This window comes from Stegastes partitus, unplaced genomic scaffold, assembly GCF_000690725.1.
Source record: "Stegastes partitus isolate 25-593 unplaced genomic scaffold, Stegastes_partitus-1.0.2 Scaffold367, whole genome shotgun sequence".
In the NCBI taxonomy this organism is placed as follows: domain Eukaryota; kingdom Metazoa; phylum Chordata; class Actinopteri; family Pomacentridae; genus Stegastes; species Stegastes partitus.
In genome coordinates, this window is record NW_007578098.1 from 337,558 (window position 1) to 358,461 (window position 20,904).

A 20,904-nucleotide genomic window follows, 5' to 3' on the forward strand; every position below is an offset into this window, starting at 1 on the left:
TCCTCCTAGCCGCCCTCATGTTCCTCATATGAACAATCCTGCTATTCCACATGTGGTGAAGTGAAGAAGTGGCACTCCAGATGAGCAGAACAGTGTTCATGTCAGCTGACAGTATAGTTTTACTTATTTTATTTCAGAATGTAACCAAACTGTATGGATGTGGCACTCTCTTTTTTTTTTTTTTTTTTTCCTTCCCTCTCTCTTTAATTTTTTTCTGAAACAAACATGCTGTAAAGTATGTGTTCTGTCATACAAATGTACTCTTGAAAATAAAGAGCAAGTTGAACATTCGGATTTGAGTGTATTTTATCTACAAACTTGTCAGTTCTGCTTCCAACATATTCCAGCTGTATGTCACAACTCTTCCAGAAAATGTTAGAGGATGGCAGTCTTTTGTGCAAAAATACTTCCACAAGGGTCACACTGAACTTCCACCTGTTCGTCATCAGTCATAGCTCCTCCAGCAGCCTCCTCTCTCCTCCAGATGCATTTTAGGAATTGAGAAATCCTTTGAGATGGCATGTTAAAATTAAATTCTGCTTCAAAGGCAGAAGGACCGAGGAGACGGGGAGGCTCGAAACAGAAATGAGCTGAGGCTGTAGAGTTAATATGCGTCAGTCTTTGTTTACCTGATGTGTTCCAAGAATAAATTTATTTCACTTAAAGATGGAATGCCTTGTGTTTTCTGCCTTCAGTTTGTCTGCACTGAGCAAGCAAGACTTCTTGGTCTCTGTTTCTAATCCTAACCCACAGTCGTCCTCAGATGTATTCACCTCCCTTCCATTGGAGAAAAGGCAAATTCACGATAGTCACTCAAATAACTAAAAAGTAATTATAAATAAAAAATTGCAAAATTATAATTTAGTGGAATAAGACATTGCTTTTGAATTGTGGTTGAAAAGAATAATTAAAAAAAAAAAAGTCAGAGTTACAGAAAACACTTGATTGCAGTGATTGGCTCAAAGCATTGTTCAACAAAATATTAGTTTACGAGTATTTATTATGACTTTTGTCAATTTCAGCGTGTTTCAGTGACAGCTATTTTTTTTCCTTCTTTAATGTGAGGGTATGAATACATTTGAGGATGACGGTAAAAGAAAAATTGTTTCAAGACAACTGATGCTTGATAGACTTTTTAATGTATTTTTAGAGCTATACAGTATTGCACTTTTTAAAAAGGGGGCAGCATTATTAAAATTTCCTCAAATACTCTGCATATAAAATCTCTCAAAGAATGAGATAATCAAAGATGCCTCTCTGGAGAGGATAAGCGTTTTTATTCAGCCTGGAAAAACCATTTACGTCCTGTTTCATCCACGGCCTCATTTGCAGCCGTTCATTAAACAGACGCACTTTGGTGAAGGTTTTCTGTACCACCCTCGCTAAGTGCCTGGGAATCTTGCATTAAGCATCATCGTCTTTGCTCACTAGATTCTTTAGTGGTAGCAATGAAAGAAGACTATAAAATGTTAGAGGAAGGCTGTCTTTGGAGGAAAAAAAAAATCTTCAAGTAGTATGAACTTGAATGAAACACCCATGAATTTACATCTGTGTGCTCTAAAACAAAGGTTCTCAACTGGTGGGTCGCGGACAGCTGGTCAAAATTAAATAATATATAATGTGCGTCTCAGGTTGGACCTATTTTTTATTTTGAAAAAACTTTTATTTTGACAGGCGTGGTAACCATAGTTTGACGTTCATTTTAAGTTTGTGTTGATGTTGGGACGCAAGATGGCAAAGCGCAAATATGACCCGGAATATTTAAAATGTGGATTTTCATACTAGGGCTGGACCCGAGTAGCCAACCATTCGTTCGCTGTGTTGGAATCGGGATATTAATTTTGATCTCCAAACATTCCTCCCACCTCACGCTTTTACAAACTTAAATCAGAAATCGCCACATTCCTCTCTGAGACTAACTCCCTGTATGCAGAACTGTTTGACAACGAAATGTGGCTGCACGAGAGCATCAGCTGGTGGAGCTGTCATGTGATCAGACGCTGAAAAAGAGATGTGGGGAGGTTAGCCTTTCCCACTTCTGGAGCAGCGATGTGATGGCTGAGTATCCGTCCCTCGCCACTCCTGCAGTTAAAACAATCTTACCATTCAGCTCAACCTGTTTGTGTGAAACTGGCTTCTCTACTTTGGTCCAGCTCAGGTCACAGCAGAGGAACAGGTTGGACACTGAGCATGATCTGAGAGCAGCTCTGTCAGCTGTCACCCCAGACTCTGAAACTCTAATCAGGAGTAGAGCACGTGCCCAACTGTCTCATTAACTTCAACAAATGGCCAAAACTTTATTTTTGAGTAATAATAATAATAATAATTGATCAGATTTATATAGCGCTTTTCTAGACACTCAAAGACTCTTTACCCTGCCAATTATTCATTCACACACATTCATTCTGGTGGTGGTAGCTACGATTGTAGCCACAGCTGCCCTGGGGCAGACTGACAGAGGCGTGGCTGCCATTCTGCCCCTCCGACCACCACCCCAAACAATCCATTCATACGCATTCACACCAGGCAAGGTGGGTGAAGTGTCTTGCCTAAGGACACAGCGACATGAAGCAGGTTACAGGAATCGAACCTTCCGATCATCGACCGACTCACTCTGCCACCTGAGCCACAGCCGCCCCAAGCCTAGAGTAGTTTTGATATTTATTTTATTCACTTTTGTACATGCAGTTGTCACGGTCCTCCTTAGTTTCTGATTAATTTGCTCAAAATGGAGCGAAAACATGTTGTTTTGTGCCCTTTTTTTTATTTTGTGCAGTTTTGTACATGCAGTTGTCATGGTCCAGTTACTATGCATGCTTATATGCTCTGAAATGCATGTTGCACAGGAAAATATATTGAATATTGAATATTGAATTCTAAAAAAAAATCGTGTTGCAACTTAATGACCATGGGAAAATGTGGGTCCCAGGGTGAGACCAGTTGAGAACCCCTGCTCTAAAACAGATTTTTTTTTTTTTTTCCGTCCAGTTGAGGACACAAAAAAGATGTCCTGACATGTTGCTAACCCAAATAGCTTAGTATTGTTCCAGTGCATCTGTGGATTATTCATATTCTTTTTGTTTTTAGGCGAGGGTTGCAGCAGGAGGGCTGAAAGTCGCAGCAGCCCGTCAGCATGCAGCCTGTGGAGCTGCAAGAGTCCTGGCTGCTCCTGCACTGCAGAGAACCTGTTTCTCCACCAGTAAGTACACAACCAGTCCCGCGGTCACATAGTCGGATTGTAACAAAAACAAAGAGGCTGTGCTAGAGATGTTTTTGCTGTGTCTTACCCAATAGACCGAATCATTGATTGCTTAATCAAGGAAGTAGTTTTATTACTTGATCTCAGCTATTTAGGCCACAGAATTTGACTTGATATGGTCGCATCATTACAATTCAATTACAAGTTTTCTGCAATTAACATGAATATTCCTCCTTTGTATAATTACATTACATTGCCCCAAGCTGTACGAAAATGATTCCACTTTGCACACGTAGAATCTGCTCTGACAAAAATATGAAATGTTATCATTACTTTAGATGTGTAAGTGTGGCGCGCCTGTAATTAAAACTACAAGAACCTTGATATTTCCAAGCTTTGTTTTTTTTTTTTTCTGCGTCATGCCAAACGTCTGTTTCATTCCACATGGGATTACAAGATACAAAACATGCATCCAGAAATACACTTACAAAGGCAAAAAAAAAACAAGAAAGAAATGTTACATATCTGGAGCTCATCCTGATAAATGAATGAATGGTGTTTGACTCTCTCTATCAGCCACGTCCAGATGGGCCCCTGCTGTCACTCAGCCTGCTCCTGCTTTCAAGGCCACAGCTGTCCACAATGGGGAGTTTAAGGAGATGAGTCTCGCTGACTTCAAGGGCAAATACCTGGTTCTTTTCTTCTACCCTCTGGATTTGTGAGTATTTATGAAGGGGACACACGTGAACAGATGAAGTCAGTCACATGTGAACATTCATTGACCTGCGATGTTAAAGTGGCTCTTCGGATCACCAGGAGAAATCTGATGAAAGTCACAAATGAAAGTAGTTCATCCTCAACAACCGCCTGCAGAAACACTGCGTTTTGTGATTTTGCTCACAGCGCCTTTTGTTTTTCTGTCTGCTTGTTGTGCTGCAGCACGTTCGTGTGCCCGACGGAGATCATCGCGTTCAGCGACAAGGCCAACGAGTTCCACGACGTCAACTGTGAGGTGGTGGGAGTGTCTGTGGACTCTCACTTCACCCACCTGGCGTGGATCAATACTCCAAGAAAGGTACGCCTCCTCATGTACACATCATTCAGTAGCAGACACACGGGGCAATGTTCAGCCGAGTCAGTCTTTCAAGTAGCGCTGAAAGACCGCTCTAGTTAATGATTGACCTGAACGTATTGTTATTCCGTTCACAGCTAAAATGATCTGACAAGCAGTAATTAGTAGAAGCCTCCTTGCAGCAGCATGAACTGGTTGCGTCAGTGTGTGTGACTGCTCTTGTTTCGTGGTGTTTTGTCAGACTGGAGGCCTGGGCCACATCCACATCCCACTACTGTCAGACCTCAACAAGCAGATCTCCAGAGACTACGGGGTGCTGCTGGAGGGTCCAGGCATCGCACTCAGGTGGGTGACCTATTTTTTTTTATCTCCTTGACCTCTCCACAAAGTGCTTTTATGTGCTAGAAACAATGGCATAAGTCGGCTTAGCATTTTTACCTTGAAGCAGCAGCGTGCCAATGACAGTCAGGGTTTCACAGAGCCGGTCCTGTCAGCCTGCACGGTGGAGCTTTCGGTATCATTATTGTTCTTCAAAGCGGTTTCCAGTTCAGACATGTTTGGCAGAGTTACTCCAATATTACAACTTGCCATTGTGCAGCTGGAGTAGTGTTACAGTGTTGGAGCAGAGCTGCAGGTGAGCTGATGTGCTCGAGCTGCCATAAATGGGGAGGCAGGGTTGGAGATGGATATTAAAATCTGCGCATACTAAAGGAGGCAAAGCTGTAGAGTTATATCGAATTTCATGTTGAGGAGTATTTTGGTGGGAAAAACCACATTAATTTAATGGTTTAATTAACAACGGGAGAGAATTTTAATTATTAAAACACAAATTACAATCACAAACAATTTCCAGGAGCATCTTTGTCTTGAATACAGTAATAATTAGTTTTTTATTTTCACAGTGACACAGCATTAATGTAGCTAAATGGGATTTGTTTAGTAAATAAAATCCAGTAGAAAAGAGTGCAGCTCTGATAAGAACCCTCAGAGAATCACTCAAACACTGCGGCTGTTAAGCATCAGGTTGCTGACGTGACTTTTATCTGCCACTACTTTTTATATCGAGCATTTGATTTTTTTGGTTATTTTTCTTAAACCAGTTGACAATTAGATTTTTTTTAGTAGGCCCATCCACAGTGCTTTGTTTGGGTTTGCCAACTCACTCTTCACATCCTCCTCCCGTATGCTCAGAGCAAAAAGGCAAATGTGTCTGCCATCTGCTACATGTGACTTTAACAGACGACGCATTTGGTGAACTTTCACAATGTCAGTTTTAATTTTCATACATTCACAACTCTGACATTATGCTCAGAAGTTATTCATTAATGCCCAAATGGAAGTCCAATCAAACACTGGCTTCATCATCTGAACTCAGTGAACCACGCTGTACGCACGTCTACCGTGTACGAGTAGGAATGGTCTGTTTTAGAAAGATTTGACCCGATTACATCACAACGCTCAGAATTCAGCCTCAGGTTTACTTTTGTTTTTTTAAGATCCTTATTGACAACATTCATTGGAGACACACCTGTGGAGGTATTTTATGGTACACCGCAAACATGCGACTTCCTTTTGTCACAACGTGAGAAAACCTGAAGAAATCAGCCAGATATGAGGAAGAGAACTGTGGGCTTCCACAAGTCTGGCTCATCCTTGAGTACAATTTCCAGATGCCTGAAGGTTCCACGTCCTGTTCAGTTATACACAAGTACACTCACCGGCCACTTTACTAGGTACACCTTGCTAGTACCGGGTTGGACCCCCTTTTGCCTTCAGAACTGCCTTAATCCTTCGTGGCATAGATTCAACAAGGTACTGGAAACATTTCTCAGAGATTTTGCTCCATATTGACGTGATAGCAACACGCAGTTGCTGCAGATTTGTCGGCTGCACATCCATGATGCAAATCTCCCGTTCCACCACATCCCAAAGGTTCTCTGCTGGATTGAGATCTGGTGACTGTGGAGGCTGTTGGAGTGCAGTGAACTCATTGTCATGTTCAAGAAACCAGTCTGAGATGATTTGTGCTTTATGACATGGCGCGTTATCCTGCTGGAAGTAGCATCAGAAGATGGATACACTGTGGTCATAAAGGGATGGACATGGTCAGCAACAACACTCAGGCAGGCTGTGGCGTCGACACGATGCTCAGTTGGTACTAAGGGGCCCAGAGTGTGCCAAGAAATCATCCCCCACACCATTACACCACCACCAGCAGCCTGAACCGTTGATACAAGGCAGCATGGATCCATGCTTTCATATTGTTGATGCCAAATTCTGGCCCTACCATCCGAATGTCGCAGCGGAAATCGAGGCTCATCAGACCAGGCAATGTTTTTCCAATCTTCTATTGTCCAGTTTTGGTGAGCCTGTGCGAATTGTAGCCTCAGTTTCCTGTTCTTAGCTGACAGGAGAGGCACCCGGTGTGCTCTTCTACTGCTGTAGCCCATCTGGTTGGACGTGTTGTACGTTCAGAGATGCTATTCTGCATACCTCGGCTGTAACGAGTGGTTATTTGAGTTACTGGTGCCTTTCTGTCACCTTTAACCAGTCTGGCCATTCTCCTCTGACCTCTGGCATCAACAAGGCATTTGCGCCCACAGAACTGCCACTCACTGGATATTTTCTCTTTTTCGCACCATTCTCTGTAAACCCTAGAGATGGTTGTGCGTGAAAATCCCAGTAGATCAACAGTTTGTGAAATACTCAGACCAGCCCGTGAGGCACCAACAACCACGTTCAAAGTCCCTTAAATCACCTTTCTTCCTCATTCTGATGCTCAGTTTGCACTGCAGCAGATCGTCTTGATGCCTGAATGCATTGAGCATGTGATTGAGTGACTACAAATTTGTGTTAACGAGCAGTTGGACAGGTGTACCTAATAAAGTGGCCGGTGAGTATATAAACACCATGGGAATGTCCAGCCACCGTAGCGCTCAGGAAGGAGACGGTGCTGTGTCCCAGAGATGAAGTGTTTTGGTGAGACACGTGCCTATCAACCCCAGAACAAAGCAAAAGACCTTGTAAAAATGCTGCTGAAGCTTATACGAGGTTGACTGACAGCATTTGAGTTTATTGGAGGCATACCTGTGGTGGTGTTTTAAGGCACACCTCCAACACAAAGACAATTGTTGGCCGGATTTTGATTTTGACAACAATTGCTCTCTTTGAGTGTGCTTGAGGTGTGTCCTAAAATACCTCCACAGGTGTGCTTCCAATAAACTTAAATGCTGCCAAATAACCTATTAAAAGCTTCCAAAGTCACAACATCATCATCTGGGCTTCCCAAATAGCTTGAAGGCACAGTACACACAGTACTTAGTGTACATAAAAATAACTTCAAATAAAAGTAATAATAATAATTCAGATATCCTGAATAATAGTGTTCTTTCTTTGGTGTTTCCTTATTGTTCAGGAGAGCTACTGCGATTCTGTATTAGTTGTCAATTATTAAATAATTTCGTCAACTACTGTGATAATGGATTAAATGGTTTTAAAAAATGTACATTCTACATTTTCTGATTCCAGCTTCTTAAATTGGAATATTTCCTGTATTCTGTCCTCGCTGACGATAAACTGAACATCTTTGGTTGGTGGACAAAACACAGCTACTGAAGACATTATCTCGGGGTCTGAGAAACACTGGTTGACATTTTAAACATTTTCTGACATTTATTACGCTGAACAGCAAATCGGTCAGTTGAGAAAATAATCGACTTATTAATCATCTGCTGCAACCTCGTCTCATTACTGTTGTTGACGAAGATGCCGATGATGATGATAATGTACGTTTTCTGTCATTAGAGGCCTGTTCATCATTGATCCAAACGGCATCGTGAAGCACCTGAGCGTGAACGACCTGCCGGTGGGCCGTTGCGTAGAAGAAACCCTCCGTCTGGTGAAGGCTTTCCAGTTTGTGGAGACTCATGGAGAGGTGTGTCCGGCCAGCTGGACCCCCAAGTCCCCAACGGTGAGTATCCCTGGACACTGTGCACATTTCAGTCCACTCAGCACTAAAATGTAATATTTCTTCGAGCTCCTGAGGCGTGTGTTTCCCACTGTCACTTTAATTTCACGATTTATTTTTTTTTAACCCAGAGAATGTGTGTTTCTGAAAAGCAGTCTGGAGAAACTGTTGCTTCAAAGACCTACATGTGTAGCTGGGAAACATGGGATTTATTTCTGAACAGGGTCCATTCCTCACCTACAGTTGAAACCAGAAGTTTACATACACTGTAAAAAAAAAAAAAAAGACTCATAACCTTTTTTTGTCTCACTGTCTGACATTAAATCCGACTAAACTTTTCCTGTTTTAGGTCAGTAAGGATTACCAAAATGATTTCTAATTTGCTTTGGTGAGAAACGTGCGTATCAACCCCAGAACAAAAGCAGAAGACCTTGTGAAGATGCTGCTTAAGCTTTTACCAGGTTACTGGGATAGATAAAATATTTTTCTGTTCTGCTCTATTTGAATTTACTGGAGGCACACCTGTGGAGGTATTTTAAGGCACACCTCAAACACATTCAAAGTGAACTGTTGACCTGATTTTGACAACGGGTCAACAATTCTCTTTGAGCGTGTTTGAGGTGAGATGTGCTTTAAAATACCTCCACAGGTGTGTCTCCAATAAACTCAGCTGCTGTCAAATAACCAATTAAAAGCTTCCAAAGCCATGACAGCATGATCTGGACTTTTCCCAAATAGTCCAAAGGCACAGTAGTGTTAGTGTATGTGTACTTCTGACTTTGAAGAAAGTAATTTAAAAAAATTCTCTCTCATCATTCTGGCATTTAGCAAATAGAAATAATTTTGGTAATCCTAACTGACTTAAAACAAGAAAAGTTTAGTCTGATTTCATGTTGGACAGTGAGAAAAAAAAAGTTGTCTTTTTATGGTGTCTGTAAACTTCTGGTTTCAGCTGTATATGTGCACAACATGGACTTCTACACTGTGAAGATGTTCATTGTATTAAAGAAAAATTCGCAACATTTGTCGTGATGTGAACCCCACATCAGGTGAATCAGGTGGTTTTGTTAGGTACAGAAACCAAACGGACTCTAATCCAGTCTTTGGACCTGCTCCTGGAGGGACGTATTTAATACTCAAAGGTGTTTGAGATCCCTTTCAATCGATCTCAGCTGACAGAAATATCTGGAGCTGAAGAAGCTAACTGTCCAAAGTATAAATGAAATGCTGCTGCCTTTGGCTCTGTTTGCTACATGACCAATTCTTCTTACGTGGAAAGATGAAACACAGCAAACCTGTAATGACTGGATCGGAGGTCTAATGCAGTTTGAAAGAGAAAGTTTGATCCACTCTGATGGGATCTACTGATAACTTCTATCAGACCTGGCAGCCGCTCATGTCAGGAGCTGGAGAGAACATCTGGAGGATGATGGTCTGAAATTGAGTGCTGCTGAAATGTGCAGCAAGTTTGATATTGATATATGTGTTCCAGGTGGACACGGTGTAAGGTGCTCTGTGTGACCAGATTCATATTTGACTTCATTTTATTCACGTTTCCCACCTCATTTTTCCTTTTTTAGGGCCCGAGCACTACAGTGCGTAGGACCCTCTTGAAACTGAAACGATTATTATTTATTCTTCATGGCCATAAACAGTTGCATTTTTGAGGGCCTAAACATGCTCAAGTCCACATGAAAATTTGCACGCACATCAGAACTCGTGAAAAATTTGGTATTTTAAGGGAGTTAGACATGTCAATGCCAAAATGGCTCCACAGCGCCACCTTGAAAATTTCAACTGAGTCCCATCGGAAGCATGTTTGACCCAGACCTACGCAATTTGGTAGGTATATGGAGGAGGTTAGGACGAACAAAAAAGTCAGTGACAGCCATACTCTAAACCCAACAGGAAGTCCGCCATTTTGATTTGTTCGTTTGTCCAACCTGAGCTAACTCCTCCTAGGGGGTAAGTCACAGAGCGCTGAAATTTGGGTAGCATGTAGAATACGCCTTGAAGGTAAAACCTTGTCAAAATCATCTGCAAAGGTCAAAGGGCGTGGCCATGGTGGCCCTCTGATGTTTGATCCTTCGCCACAAAAGAGGAGGTACCATCTAACTACCCTGTACCTGCTCCATTCTGCCTCAAACTTTACATGTTTGATCAGACTGTTGTCCTGATCACATCCATATGTCCAAATCCATTCACAGTCATAGCGCCTCCTATTGGTAACAGGCTGTTTGAGGCATTATACTTCCATGTGCCATTGCTTCAAACTTTGTGATATCATTCTTAAAACTGGTCAGCTAAGTCTTCCCATGTTGACGATGCTACAGTGCAGTGAGGGCGTGGCCGTGGCGGCCCTCTGAATTGTGATGATTCGCCATCAAAAAGGAAGTGTGTCTAACGACCCTGTACATGCTCCAATCTGCCTCAAACAATTGATCACAGTCCTGCCCTGATGAAACCCATATGCCAATATCCATTTACAGTCATAGTGCCACCTGCTGGCAGTAGGAAAGAATGTGTTTTACACTTTCATGTGCTAATATTAGCCTGTCGACCGTATTGACCTCAGATGCGGTGACCTGAGCCTTTAGATCAGGGGTGTCGAACTCCGGTCCTCGAGGGCCCCAATCCTGCAAGTTTTAGATGTTCCCCTCTTCCAACACACCTGATTCAAATGATCAGGATCATTATCAGGCTTCTGCAGAGCTTGATGATGAGCTGATCATTTGAATCAGGTGTGTTGGAAGAGGGAAACCTCTAGAACATGCAGGATTGCGGCCCTCGAGGACCGGAGTTTGACACCCCTGCTTTAGATGTTGATGATGGCTCATACCAAAAATGGTGAGTTTACGTGAAACGCCGTGTCCGTGGCGGCCCTCTGAACTTTGATGCTTTGCCATGAAAGGGCGAGTGCTGCACTCTGCCTCAGTCACAACCCTCTGATTGTCATCATGCTTCTGTACACACAACGAAACTGCAGTCAGAAGTCCCAACTTTATAAAGGCTGAGTGAGGTAGTGGGTCACCTGTGTAGTTAGTGTGTGTCAGCGTCAGATCGGAGTCCTGCCCTGATGACATTCTCATGCTGTTATCCATTCACAGTCACAGCGCCACCTTCTGGAGATATGATACGACACGTTCTACAATTATATTTGCCATTATTAGCCGGGTGACAGTATTAACTTCATACGTGGTTACGTTAGGTGATTGTCACCTTGCTCAGAGCGCATTTCTGCCACAACCCCTGACGTGCGAGGGCCCGACCAACGCTGCTCGAAGCTTTAATTTATTTAGCTGTTTATATTCATTCACCTGTTTTCTTAGTTTTGTCTTTTTTTTCTTAGATAAAAACCTATCTGAAAAGGAAAAGAGTTTGTGTGAGACGGGCACGTTGGACACTTATTAAGGTTATCTTGTGTCACTGTTTGTTTTTCAGATCAAACCAACCCCAGAGGGATCGAAGGAGTACTTTGAAAAAGTCAACTGAAGAGTTCATCAGCTGAAACAGCAAATGATTCAAACCTAAAACACATAGCTCTGTTAGTTTGTCATTTATAAGATGTATTTACTCAGACACAGCTGGTTATACCAATAAATCTATTCTTGTTAAACGACAGCTCTTTGCCTGGATTTTTTCGGTGCACTGGTCTTCATGTTATGGGATGAAATAAAAACAGCTTCTCGTTACTTTTTTTCACAGCAGCTACTTTCCTGAATACCTCAATTAACTAAATGAACTGGGCTGCCCCTCGACACACGCTGGACTACTGTGTGGTCCTGTGACTCCAATATTACAGTCCTGTAGTAATTACGGTACATTATCATTACCATCAAAGTCCAAACCACACTGAATAACCCCTGTACATAAACATGTTTATTTTCTCTTTTTACAGCAAGTTAATATGCAGGTTCAAAATGTCTAATCAGACATTGGTACACAACATGAGGTGCCAAAATCAACTTCAGTGGGGGAGAACTGGAAATTAGAAAAAAAAAAAAAGGCATTGCCACTTCTCATACAAGTAGGGTACATACTGTATTTACACAAAATGGAAAAAAGCGTTTGAAACACTCCGCAGCACTGTGTGTGGTTATGAAAACATCTACTTTTAAGTGTACATAAACTTCACTTTGTACAGTATGTTTGCAGAAACAAAGCAACTGCCTCATTCCTTCTGACATTCACAAATGATGTTTCAGGTTAGGCAACAGAAAGAACATGAGGGAAATGGCTTACCAGAAGATGTAGAGCCTTTTAAAGCTTTTAAATAAAATATGAAATCAAAAATAAAAATGTGTCCATAAGCAGGTCTGCAAGTCGTCAAAATGTACCGTTTTACATTTTGGGACCGAGAAGATGCTCACAAGGAGAAAATAAAAACTGACAGCGCTGACTGAAGTGGAATTTGATGGTCAGATGGTTTGGTGAAAACTTCATGCAATATCAGGCAAGATGTAACAGCGCCACCAGCCCCACCCCAAGCACCAAACAAACAGGAAAAAAAACCCAAAATATATCTTTTTTTTTTGTTTTGAACTGAAGGATTCGTTTAAAAAAAAAAAAAAAAAGAAACACCCTGTAGTAAATCTGTACAACGAAAATACATTTGGGATCTACATCTAAAGGTACATTATTAAGGTTATATACACTCCCCCCCATCCATATATTATCTTTACAAGTAGACTTCATTCAAACCCAAACATTAAGAAAACATAAGACTTAACGGGGAAATGGGATCACATCAAACATCCATTTAAAAATCGAGTTCTTACTGTACCTCAACTGTTGATCAGTCCCTCTGCTCTTGTCTGTACAGTAAACTACAGCAGGACTAAAATCTCATGTCGACTGGATGGATTGCTACGGTAACGGGGAATTAAGAATCGTCAAAATGGGGGAATGATTATCGAGTAGCGACAGTTTTTAGATCAATTTTTGCAGTGGAAGTAAGTGGGAACAAAGTACTGTAAGGTGTAGTAACGATATCTCGACTGCAAGAATACAAAATAGAAATCAAGTCAGAACACGGACACGAACCCAACTCTCCAATATTCTGACACAACAGAACAAAGGCTTTCAATACACTTAGGCCTCTTCACTGAAGAGAGCTACACTATTCCATCAAAAAACATTTATGTTCTCTGGTCTCAGGTGGGACTGGGTTGGAAACGAGAAGCCATGTCAGCCTTTAACATTCGCCCAAACGTTTGTTTGAAAGCAACTGATAAAAACAGAACCTTGTGTTTTATGTCTCCTCCGCAGATTTCCTCCTTGTTCATTTTGAGTTGCGGCGTTGAATTTCATTCAGAAAATGGAAAAAACTACATTGTACAAAGTGAGATTCTCACAATCTCTTTGCAAGAAAGAAAAGTAATAAAGAATGACTTGTGCCCGCCGTCTTTCAGGATACGCGTAGGCAAATCCGTTTACATCCCTGTGTTGCTGCTTCGCTTCTTAGTCAATTTTCACATTTGTGTAGATCTTCCTCACAAAGGCACTTGTTCCCATGTATCCGACGGCACCTGCAAAGCAAATGTGAGTTTCTTTTAGGTTGACAGCTCCACACTCTGCTCTTACTTTGCAGGTAAATCCATCAGAGGACAGAGTGATTACTGGCGAGGGTATCCAATAAAGGTTTAAGCAGGGAAAAGCTCATCTACAAAATGAGCAGTCAGACACCCAGGAAAACCCAGGAGGCACCGCGTTAGTACCTGGTACAGATCAGAGAAAGCTCTACAAAGGTGCTCTGAGGTACATGGGTGTCAGCCTTGGCTTATTACTCTTTCAGCTGAAAAATGAGTTTGGCTTGCAGCTGGTGGGGAAAAGGAGACTACTTAACTGCACTTAAAGCTGAACAACTGATGGAGAGAAAAGACGTTTTTCTAAAAAGGTAATGGGCTTCATGCAAGAACTACCTGTATGTACAGATTCCTTCTTAAGTGGCACATATGACTGAACTTGTGCCGTTCACACATTTTTGCATATTGAGTGGGCCTGAGTCATATGCAGTCTGCTTTACTCCACAGGGGAACAACACTTAAGAAGTCTGGCACCTTGATCTGAATGAATTTAGAGTTTATCATCACGGTTTTATACAGAGAAGTCTGAACATTCAGGATTTTACTGGAATATTTGGACTGAGAGCAGCTGTCTCCTGCACATACACAGTGTCCAGAGACGGGCCTCATTATGCATCCGACAGCATAACATCATCTGCAGTGTAAAACCCCTTTCAGACATGAACTCCTTTCCATTAATCTGACAGCGTCTGAATGTGTCGGTTTCATGTCTGAATGAGCACCCTGGTTACCTTTCTGGAAAAGTCGTGACAAAAAAAAAAAACGTACTACGTCGGCTCCAGTAACATTTAAATATCACTTTGAAATTGGAACTGCGTGCAGCTGTATTAACAGACAGGCACATTAAAAGTTGCCCAGGTGAGTTGTATTGTCTGTGAGGGAGCGTTATTTCCACCATTAAAATTACAGAATGGTCGTCAAATTCTACATTTGTTTGTGAACGCTGATTTCGAGCTACTTTGTTATTTGCAGCTCCCTCAACCTTAATGTCCAGTCTTGTACATCTGGCAAATATCATCGCTGTCATGGCTACGTTTAAATGAAAAGTCAATAATCACTGTAACAGACTGACAACACCGGCAGTGTTATGCGTCCCACGTGTTCAAGGGATTCGTATTTTTCCATCCAACTCTATGACTTTCACGTCCCCTTGACCCCCTCCTGTCTGGATCATACACTGCTCTGATTCAAGCCATTTTTAAGCATCTAACTTAATGTCAAACCCTTCCTCATTTATTCCTGTCACAGCACCAGGCTGCTCTAAAGATATATTGTCGTTAGCTGCATTAATATTTGCCCCATGGCTTCTCAACTCCTCTACATTTGTGAAGTTTCCGTCTCCTGATTTTTGACTGCCAGAAAAATAATCCCTCTTACTCTTGGGTGACTTTTTTTTTTTAAATTAAACTTGCCATTAAACTGAACTAAAGCAGGTTAAAATGAGACATTTAGGGTGTATTTATGTAGATAAGAGAGTAGAAGCAAACCTTACAGACAGCACTACGGGGTTGAGGAGACAGTTGTAAAAATGTTCTTACATGAGGCTCATTCTTTTGAAAACTGCACAAAAACTTTGAAGAACTGCTACCTCTGTCCAGTTAGCAGCTTACCAAATACATTTGTTTTACATATTCTAAGTAGGACCCGACTGATTTATCAGCTGGCCAATTAAATAGGCTGGTTATAGCCCTTTTCAAAATAATCATCATTGGCTGGAGTTTTGCCGATTAAACGCTGATATATTCTTAATTTCTCATAAAACAGTAAATGCTGTTAAGTGTCACAGTTGTGCAGAATGCTGTCCTTGTGCCGTTTGTCCACTAGATGGAGCTCTGACTCATAAGTGATGAGCTTGCTGACACATAAGTTCATTAACAATGACTCAACATGTCTCCTGTTTCACTTTAATTCTCTTTGCCATGTGTCATGACGACTGACGTGTGATTCGTTGTGTCGGTCATGCTTTTCATTTACGTTGCTAAAGCTGTGCTAACCTAGCTTAAGTTACTCCCTGTCTGTTTATGTTAGCAACAACATCGCTGTAGTTATGCCAACCTAGCATAGCATTCGCTAACAGCCAGTAAGTAACTGCAGAAATAACGTAAGTGTACAAAATATTAGAGAGTACAGAACGAGCGTCCATCACTCCGTCAGCTGCGTGCTGAGGCGCATTAAGGAGGAGCGATGTGAGTGCAGAGGGGAGGAGGTTTGTTCAGTGCAGGCAGAAAAGTTCAGATGATGAACATCACTGTCTGTCTTCAGCAACCGTCGTGATGTCGTGTCACTCTTCGTTTGACTTTGTCAGAAAACACTCTGACGTGACACAGGCTGTAACAGCAGCTCACTGTGTGCGTTATGGAGCAACATTAGTGTCGGACTATTTGTGACCACTATAGATTTAAAATGCAACTCTGTCAAAGATGACATGTTTTGACATCTGAGAAAGGCGTCTCTGGTTTTTATTTTGGTTCATATGAGTCATGACTTCATGGCAAAGAAAATAATGGAGTAGAGAAAATGTGATTTAACGTTAAAGGTCATCAGAGGGCTGCATACATAATGTTCCAGTAACTTCACTCATTATGCTGCTTATTATTATATTATGTTTAATGCTTTGTTGCATGTTTTTGTACTTGACAATTCCTCTCTGTAAAGTTAAACAAATACTAAAGGACAAAGTATTGTAAAACAGTAAAATGTTCTGCCTATGATTCATGTCTTTGTTGTTGTAAACATTGAGGGACCAAAAAAGAAGCTATTTGATTCATTATATATTTTTAAATTAATCGGCCCATTAATCCACATCCACACTAATTTTAAGCACTAAAAACTAAACCTGTTGTTCATGAAAGTTGAACGTTGGTCAATAGTTTCTTTAGTGCAAACTGGAAGGCCAGCATTGTTTGTGCTCCGTTACTAAATCAACCAGCACTCACCACACATGATTCCTAGGGCAGTGCTGAACACAGCCATGTAGCCAAAGTAGAAGGATGTCTGGAACAGCCCGTACATCCTGAAATACAAAAGAACCACATGTAAGAGCTGAATTTTATTTTTCTGACATGCTCTTAATTTTTAATAATTTTAATATATTTTTCCGTTAATGGGGTTTCATTTTATTAGGTTAATAAAATCTAATACTTACTTGGTTTTGAAGAAATAGTAGTAAAAGGAGTACATGTAAACATAAACAGCAGTGGATGCAGCAGAGAGGAAGCTGGTCCATTGCCTGGAAATGGAAAAAAAATAGACGTCATTTATTTTCCCTAGAATCGTCCACACACATTAGTAAATGTCAAAAACGTTGGTAGGACGGCAATACATTTGCTTTGTGGCGGATTTTTCAGAGATTCGTTTGGGGGAAAAAAAGTACGCTTACCATCTGTAGTCCTCGGCGTTCAGCAGGAAGTACGTGCACACGATGGTGACACACACAGTGACGATGCACAGGATGACCAGGACCAGCATCATGAAGCCGTACACATAGTAGATTTTGTAGGCCCAAAAAGACGTAAAGATGAAGTACCTGACAAACAAGGTCGGAAAACAGGTCAACGCGCTGATCAAACTGCGTCGCACAAAGCCGTCGGTGTCGCTGTTACAGACTTACATTTCTATGAAAATGGAACCGAACGGAAGGATTCCTCCGAGGCACACGATGACAGCCGGCTCCATGAACCTGAGAGAACACGAGATTCGACAACTGACTGTATATCCGTGAGTGTTCGTGTCAGCGCTGCCCTTCGGGGTGAGTGTACATGACTTACTGTGTTATGAGAAGGAAAAGGTAGGCAGCTTGGAAATTCAAGCAAAATCAGACAGTGGCCTTAAGTCACATCTACCTTTTCCGTTTGGCAGCAGGCCACAGAGCTTGGCATAAGGTTGTAAATGTTAATACACCCACAGTTTATTGCTTTGCTATTTTTCATAACCTAAAAGAGTTTCTGCAGACAGTTAAACCATTTTTATATTTCAAAGCTGACCTCTAACACTTGAACACGATCCCTACAACACTTCGTATTTCATGCGTTGAACACCACTTCCTCACTGCGCAATGATCAGCTTCAACTGAGCACATTCACAGTTTTGGTACGTTTACATACTGCGCAGTGTCTTTCAGCAGAACTCAGTGTCACAAGGCGAATTTCTAATAATTTACCGCCTTCAGAGGTTAATGGGTCCCCGCCTTTGTCACACCACACCTACCATTTCTTCTCAGGGATCGGTCGCGGCACAGCATTCACTCGGCAGGGAAAGTTTGGCTGGCCGGACAGATTTCTCCCCAGAATTGTTCCCACAAGGTTTAGTGGCAGAATGACGAAGAAGCAGATACAGCAGACGGCAACCTGCAGAGGAGACAAAGTTAATCATTTTCAGCTGGGTGGTCTGTATTTACAGCCAACATCCAGGCTGTTTTCACTTCCCTCATCACTTATTCCAATTGTCCTCTGACTGCGTCCCAGAAATGTCTGGGAACCGGAAGTGACACCATTGCCCCCGACGTCGAGAAGAGCAAAGCCTTCTTCTCTGAGCAGTAAAATGTGAAGGTGTTCTATCCAGCTCATTTCCTAACCTCAGTATCTCATGGCATCCAATCTATTAAAACAGATTTCACAGCTTGTTTAGGAGCTTGGTTTTTGCTTATATTATCTTTGTATGTCCAGTGTACAATTGGTGGGGCAACCTCACAGTCTCAGCATTCCCAGAAATGTCCGGGACACAGTCCATTTAATAAACCACTGAAACAGTTTGAAGAGATTTCTGACTCTCTCGTATTATTAATACTTATAGTGCGATCTTGAGGTACAACTCCAACACTCATTTAATTAGAGTGATAACAAATCCATACAGGCTGGTGGTTATTATCAGATGACCTTCAGCTTTGGCCAGAGAAAACGAAAACTGCCCCAGATTTTTTCAGGTCTGTGGAACGAACAAGCTCAGCTGATGCAGTGGGGACGCGGTGGTTTAATGGCTCCACTTCGGGATGCTTACTAGACACTTATGATTGATCAACTGTTTTGAGCCAACAAACAGCTGTTTGTAATTACAGAGAAGTTTGTGAGGAAAGTCTTTGCATTTTTTAAAATTACTGTACGGTCTGGAAACATTTGGCATTAATGCAATAAATGCATTAAATTAGGGAAGTCAGTGTGATGAAATGCTACATGCAACAGCTTCAACCATTTTTACACTGTTCTCATGACTGACAGTCGTCCGTCACCACCTCAACAGACTACGCTGCATCTTTTAACTTAAACCACAGCGCAACACAGACAAACTGTGAGCTGTTGACGTCGAGGATGCTCTTCATAACACTGCGGTTTTTTTAGGGAGGTGCTGCTGTGTAAAAACCCACCATGGTGCCAAATGGGATGGCTCTGGAGGCGTGGTAGTAGATAGCGATGAAGTTGATGAAGAAGGCAGTCCCGCACACCATGGCTGGGATCATAAAGGCCCCGATGAACATTTGTTTAATCCATCTCCTGCCTGTACCATCCAGACAAAATCAAACAGCATAACATGAGATATTTTAAAGCTTGTGAACGCTGATATCACCCTAAACGTTTGTGTCCAAGAACAAGATAAATGCACTTCAATTTATTACCTCCTTGTTTTGCATACAAACTTCCCCCAAAGTAGCCATTGACAGGAGAGGTTGCAGCATACACAAAAATGGCTGTGCTCAGCATGGATCCTCTCCTGTAGAGAACAAAAAAAAAAAGACACGAGTTGAGCCAGATGAAGATCATTACTATCCTACTGTGGGGGCTTTACTCCCTTCAAAATTGTTGTTTCATATTTCCAGTAATTTCCTTCACTCTGGTCATGAATTCACTCACTAAAATCTCATCTCTCTGTATGAAAATTACATATAAAGAAGTTTTTTTCTATGAGAATAATCAATCCCGGCCTTAAAATGACTCTATAAGGTCCTCGTCTTTTTCTAAATCCATCCTCCAGTACTTGCTGCAGTTCAAGCACACCAGCTCTCTACGCCACACAATGGCAAGTTGGAATATTGGAGTAATTCAGCCATACATCTTCAAACTAAAGACTGAATCTGTATAGGATGACACAGAAAGTCCCTACCTATGGCAATGACATTTTATTTTACTCATTATGCGTCTCCTAACACATAAAAAACAACATATGAGCACGTTAATAAGGTGAAAACTTGATTTTCACTGAGGGAGTCTTAGAGCTGAATTTCAATACAAAGTTTGATTTTTAAAAACCAAATAACTCGTTTCCTTCACAGAATCGTTACATTCCCTTCTTTGTTTTCCCTACATTTGTACACAAATACATCTTGGGCAGCATTTGCACCTTCTACACATTTCATCCAGTCAGTTGAACAAAGTTTAGCTTGAACAGAAAATTCCAATGTGAGGAATCAAAATTAGTTTTTTCCTAATGGGTTACATATTTGCTGTTTAGGTAAAAGATTTCAACATTGCTCTTAGATAATACATTTATTGAGGGAAGTTAAAAATATTTAATCAGGTATTCCTCAGACTGACAAATCAAGCAACTTTACCTACTTTGACTGGATCAAAAACAGTACCAGATATCTGACCTGAACATCTAAATTCCAACGTTCACTCACTCTGTGTACAAATCCTCAACCATAGCGACGATGATGACGATGAGGGAGACTGAGAAGATCTGGCAGCCAGAGCCGATGAGCGAAGAGAAGATCAGCGGATGGCTTGATGGCCGAAACACATCTCCATGTACCTGCTTCCACCCGTACTCATCTCCAAGGTCTCTGTCCTGTTGGTTCATAGATTCACGATGTAAACCCACAGTTTACTAAAACTCAAAGAAAACCTCAACGACGAAAACTAACAAGCGATCTTAAGTATAATTCTACAAAAAACACTGTGGACAGTGACAAACTGCTACGTGAATAAAAACTTACCATGTCATCCATCTCCTCCTCTTTGCTGTATCTTGCATAATCCTTTCTTAGCGTTCTCATAAGAATCATGGACACCAGACCCACCAAGAAAATGACCATCATGAAGGAGTTGAAGATGGAGAACCAGTGGATCTAAAAACAAGATTAAAAAATTAA

At 41.5% G+C, this 20,904-nt stretch overlaps 2 protein-coding genes across 2 annotated transcripts in view; one reads left to right on the plus strand and one right to left on the minus strand.

Annotated features, from left to right (window-relative positions):
* The window catches only part of prdx3 (peroxiredoxin 3), a 24,513-nt gene extending 12,654 nt beyond the window's left edge, over positions 1 to 11,859 (plus strand). Inside the window, exons 2-7 of the mRNA XM_008284632.1 lie at positions 3,088 to 3,199; positions 3,776 to 3,917; positions 4,139 to 4,274; positions 4,513 to 4,616; positions 8,076 to 8,241; positions 11,680 to 11,859. Coding sequence (XP_008282854.1) covers positions 3,088 to 3,199; positions 3,776 to 3,917; positions 4,139 to 4,274; positions 4,513 to 4,616; positions 8,076 to 8,241; positions 11,680 to 11,730 — 711 coding nt within the window. The 3' untranslated portion in view covers positions 11,731 to 11,859. The remainder of the gene's footprint in view (positions 1 to 3,087; positions 3,200 to 3,775; positions 3,918 to 4,138; positions 4,275 to 4,512; positions 4,617 to 8,075; positions 8,242 to 11,679) is intronic.
* A 236-nt stretch (positions 11,860 to 12,095) lies between these two features.
* The window catches only part of tm9sf3 (transmembrane 9 superfamily member 3), a 13,624-nt gene continuing 4,815 nt past the window's right edge, over positions 12,096 to 20,904 (minus strand). The window contains 10 exon segments of the mRNA XM_008284631.1: positions 12,096 to 13,766; positions 16,760 to 16,836; positions 16,969 to 17,052; positions 17,203 to 17,349; positions 17,434 to 17,502; positions 18,030 to 18,169; positions 19,183 to 19,313; positions 19,432 to 19,526; positions 20,434 to 20,600; positions 20,749 to 20,880. Of these exon segments, the coding sequence (XP_008282853.1) occupies positions 13,699 to 13,766; positions 16,760 to 16,836; positions 16,969 to 17,052; positions 17,203 to 17,349; positions 17,434 to 17,502; positions 18,030 to 18,169; positions 19,183 to 19,313; positions 19,432 to 19,526; positions 20,434 to 20,600; positions 20,749 to 20,880 (1,110 nt within the window). The 3' untranslated portion in view covers positions 12,096 to 13,698.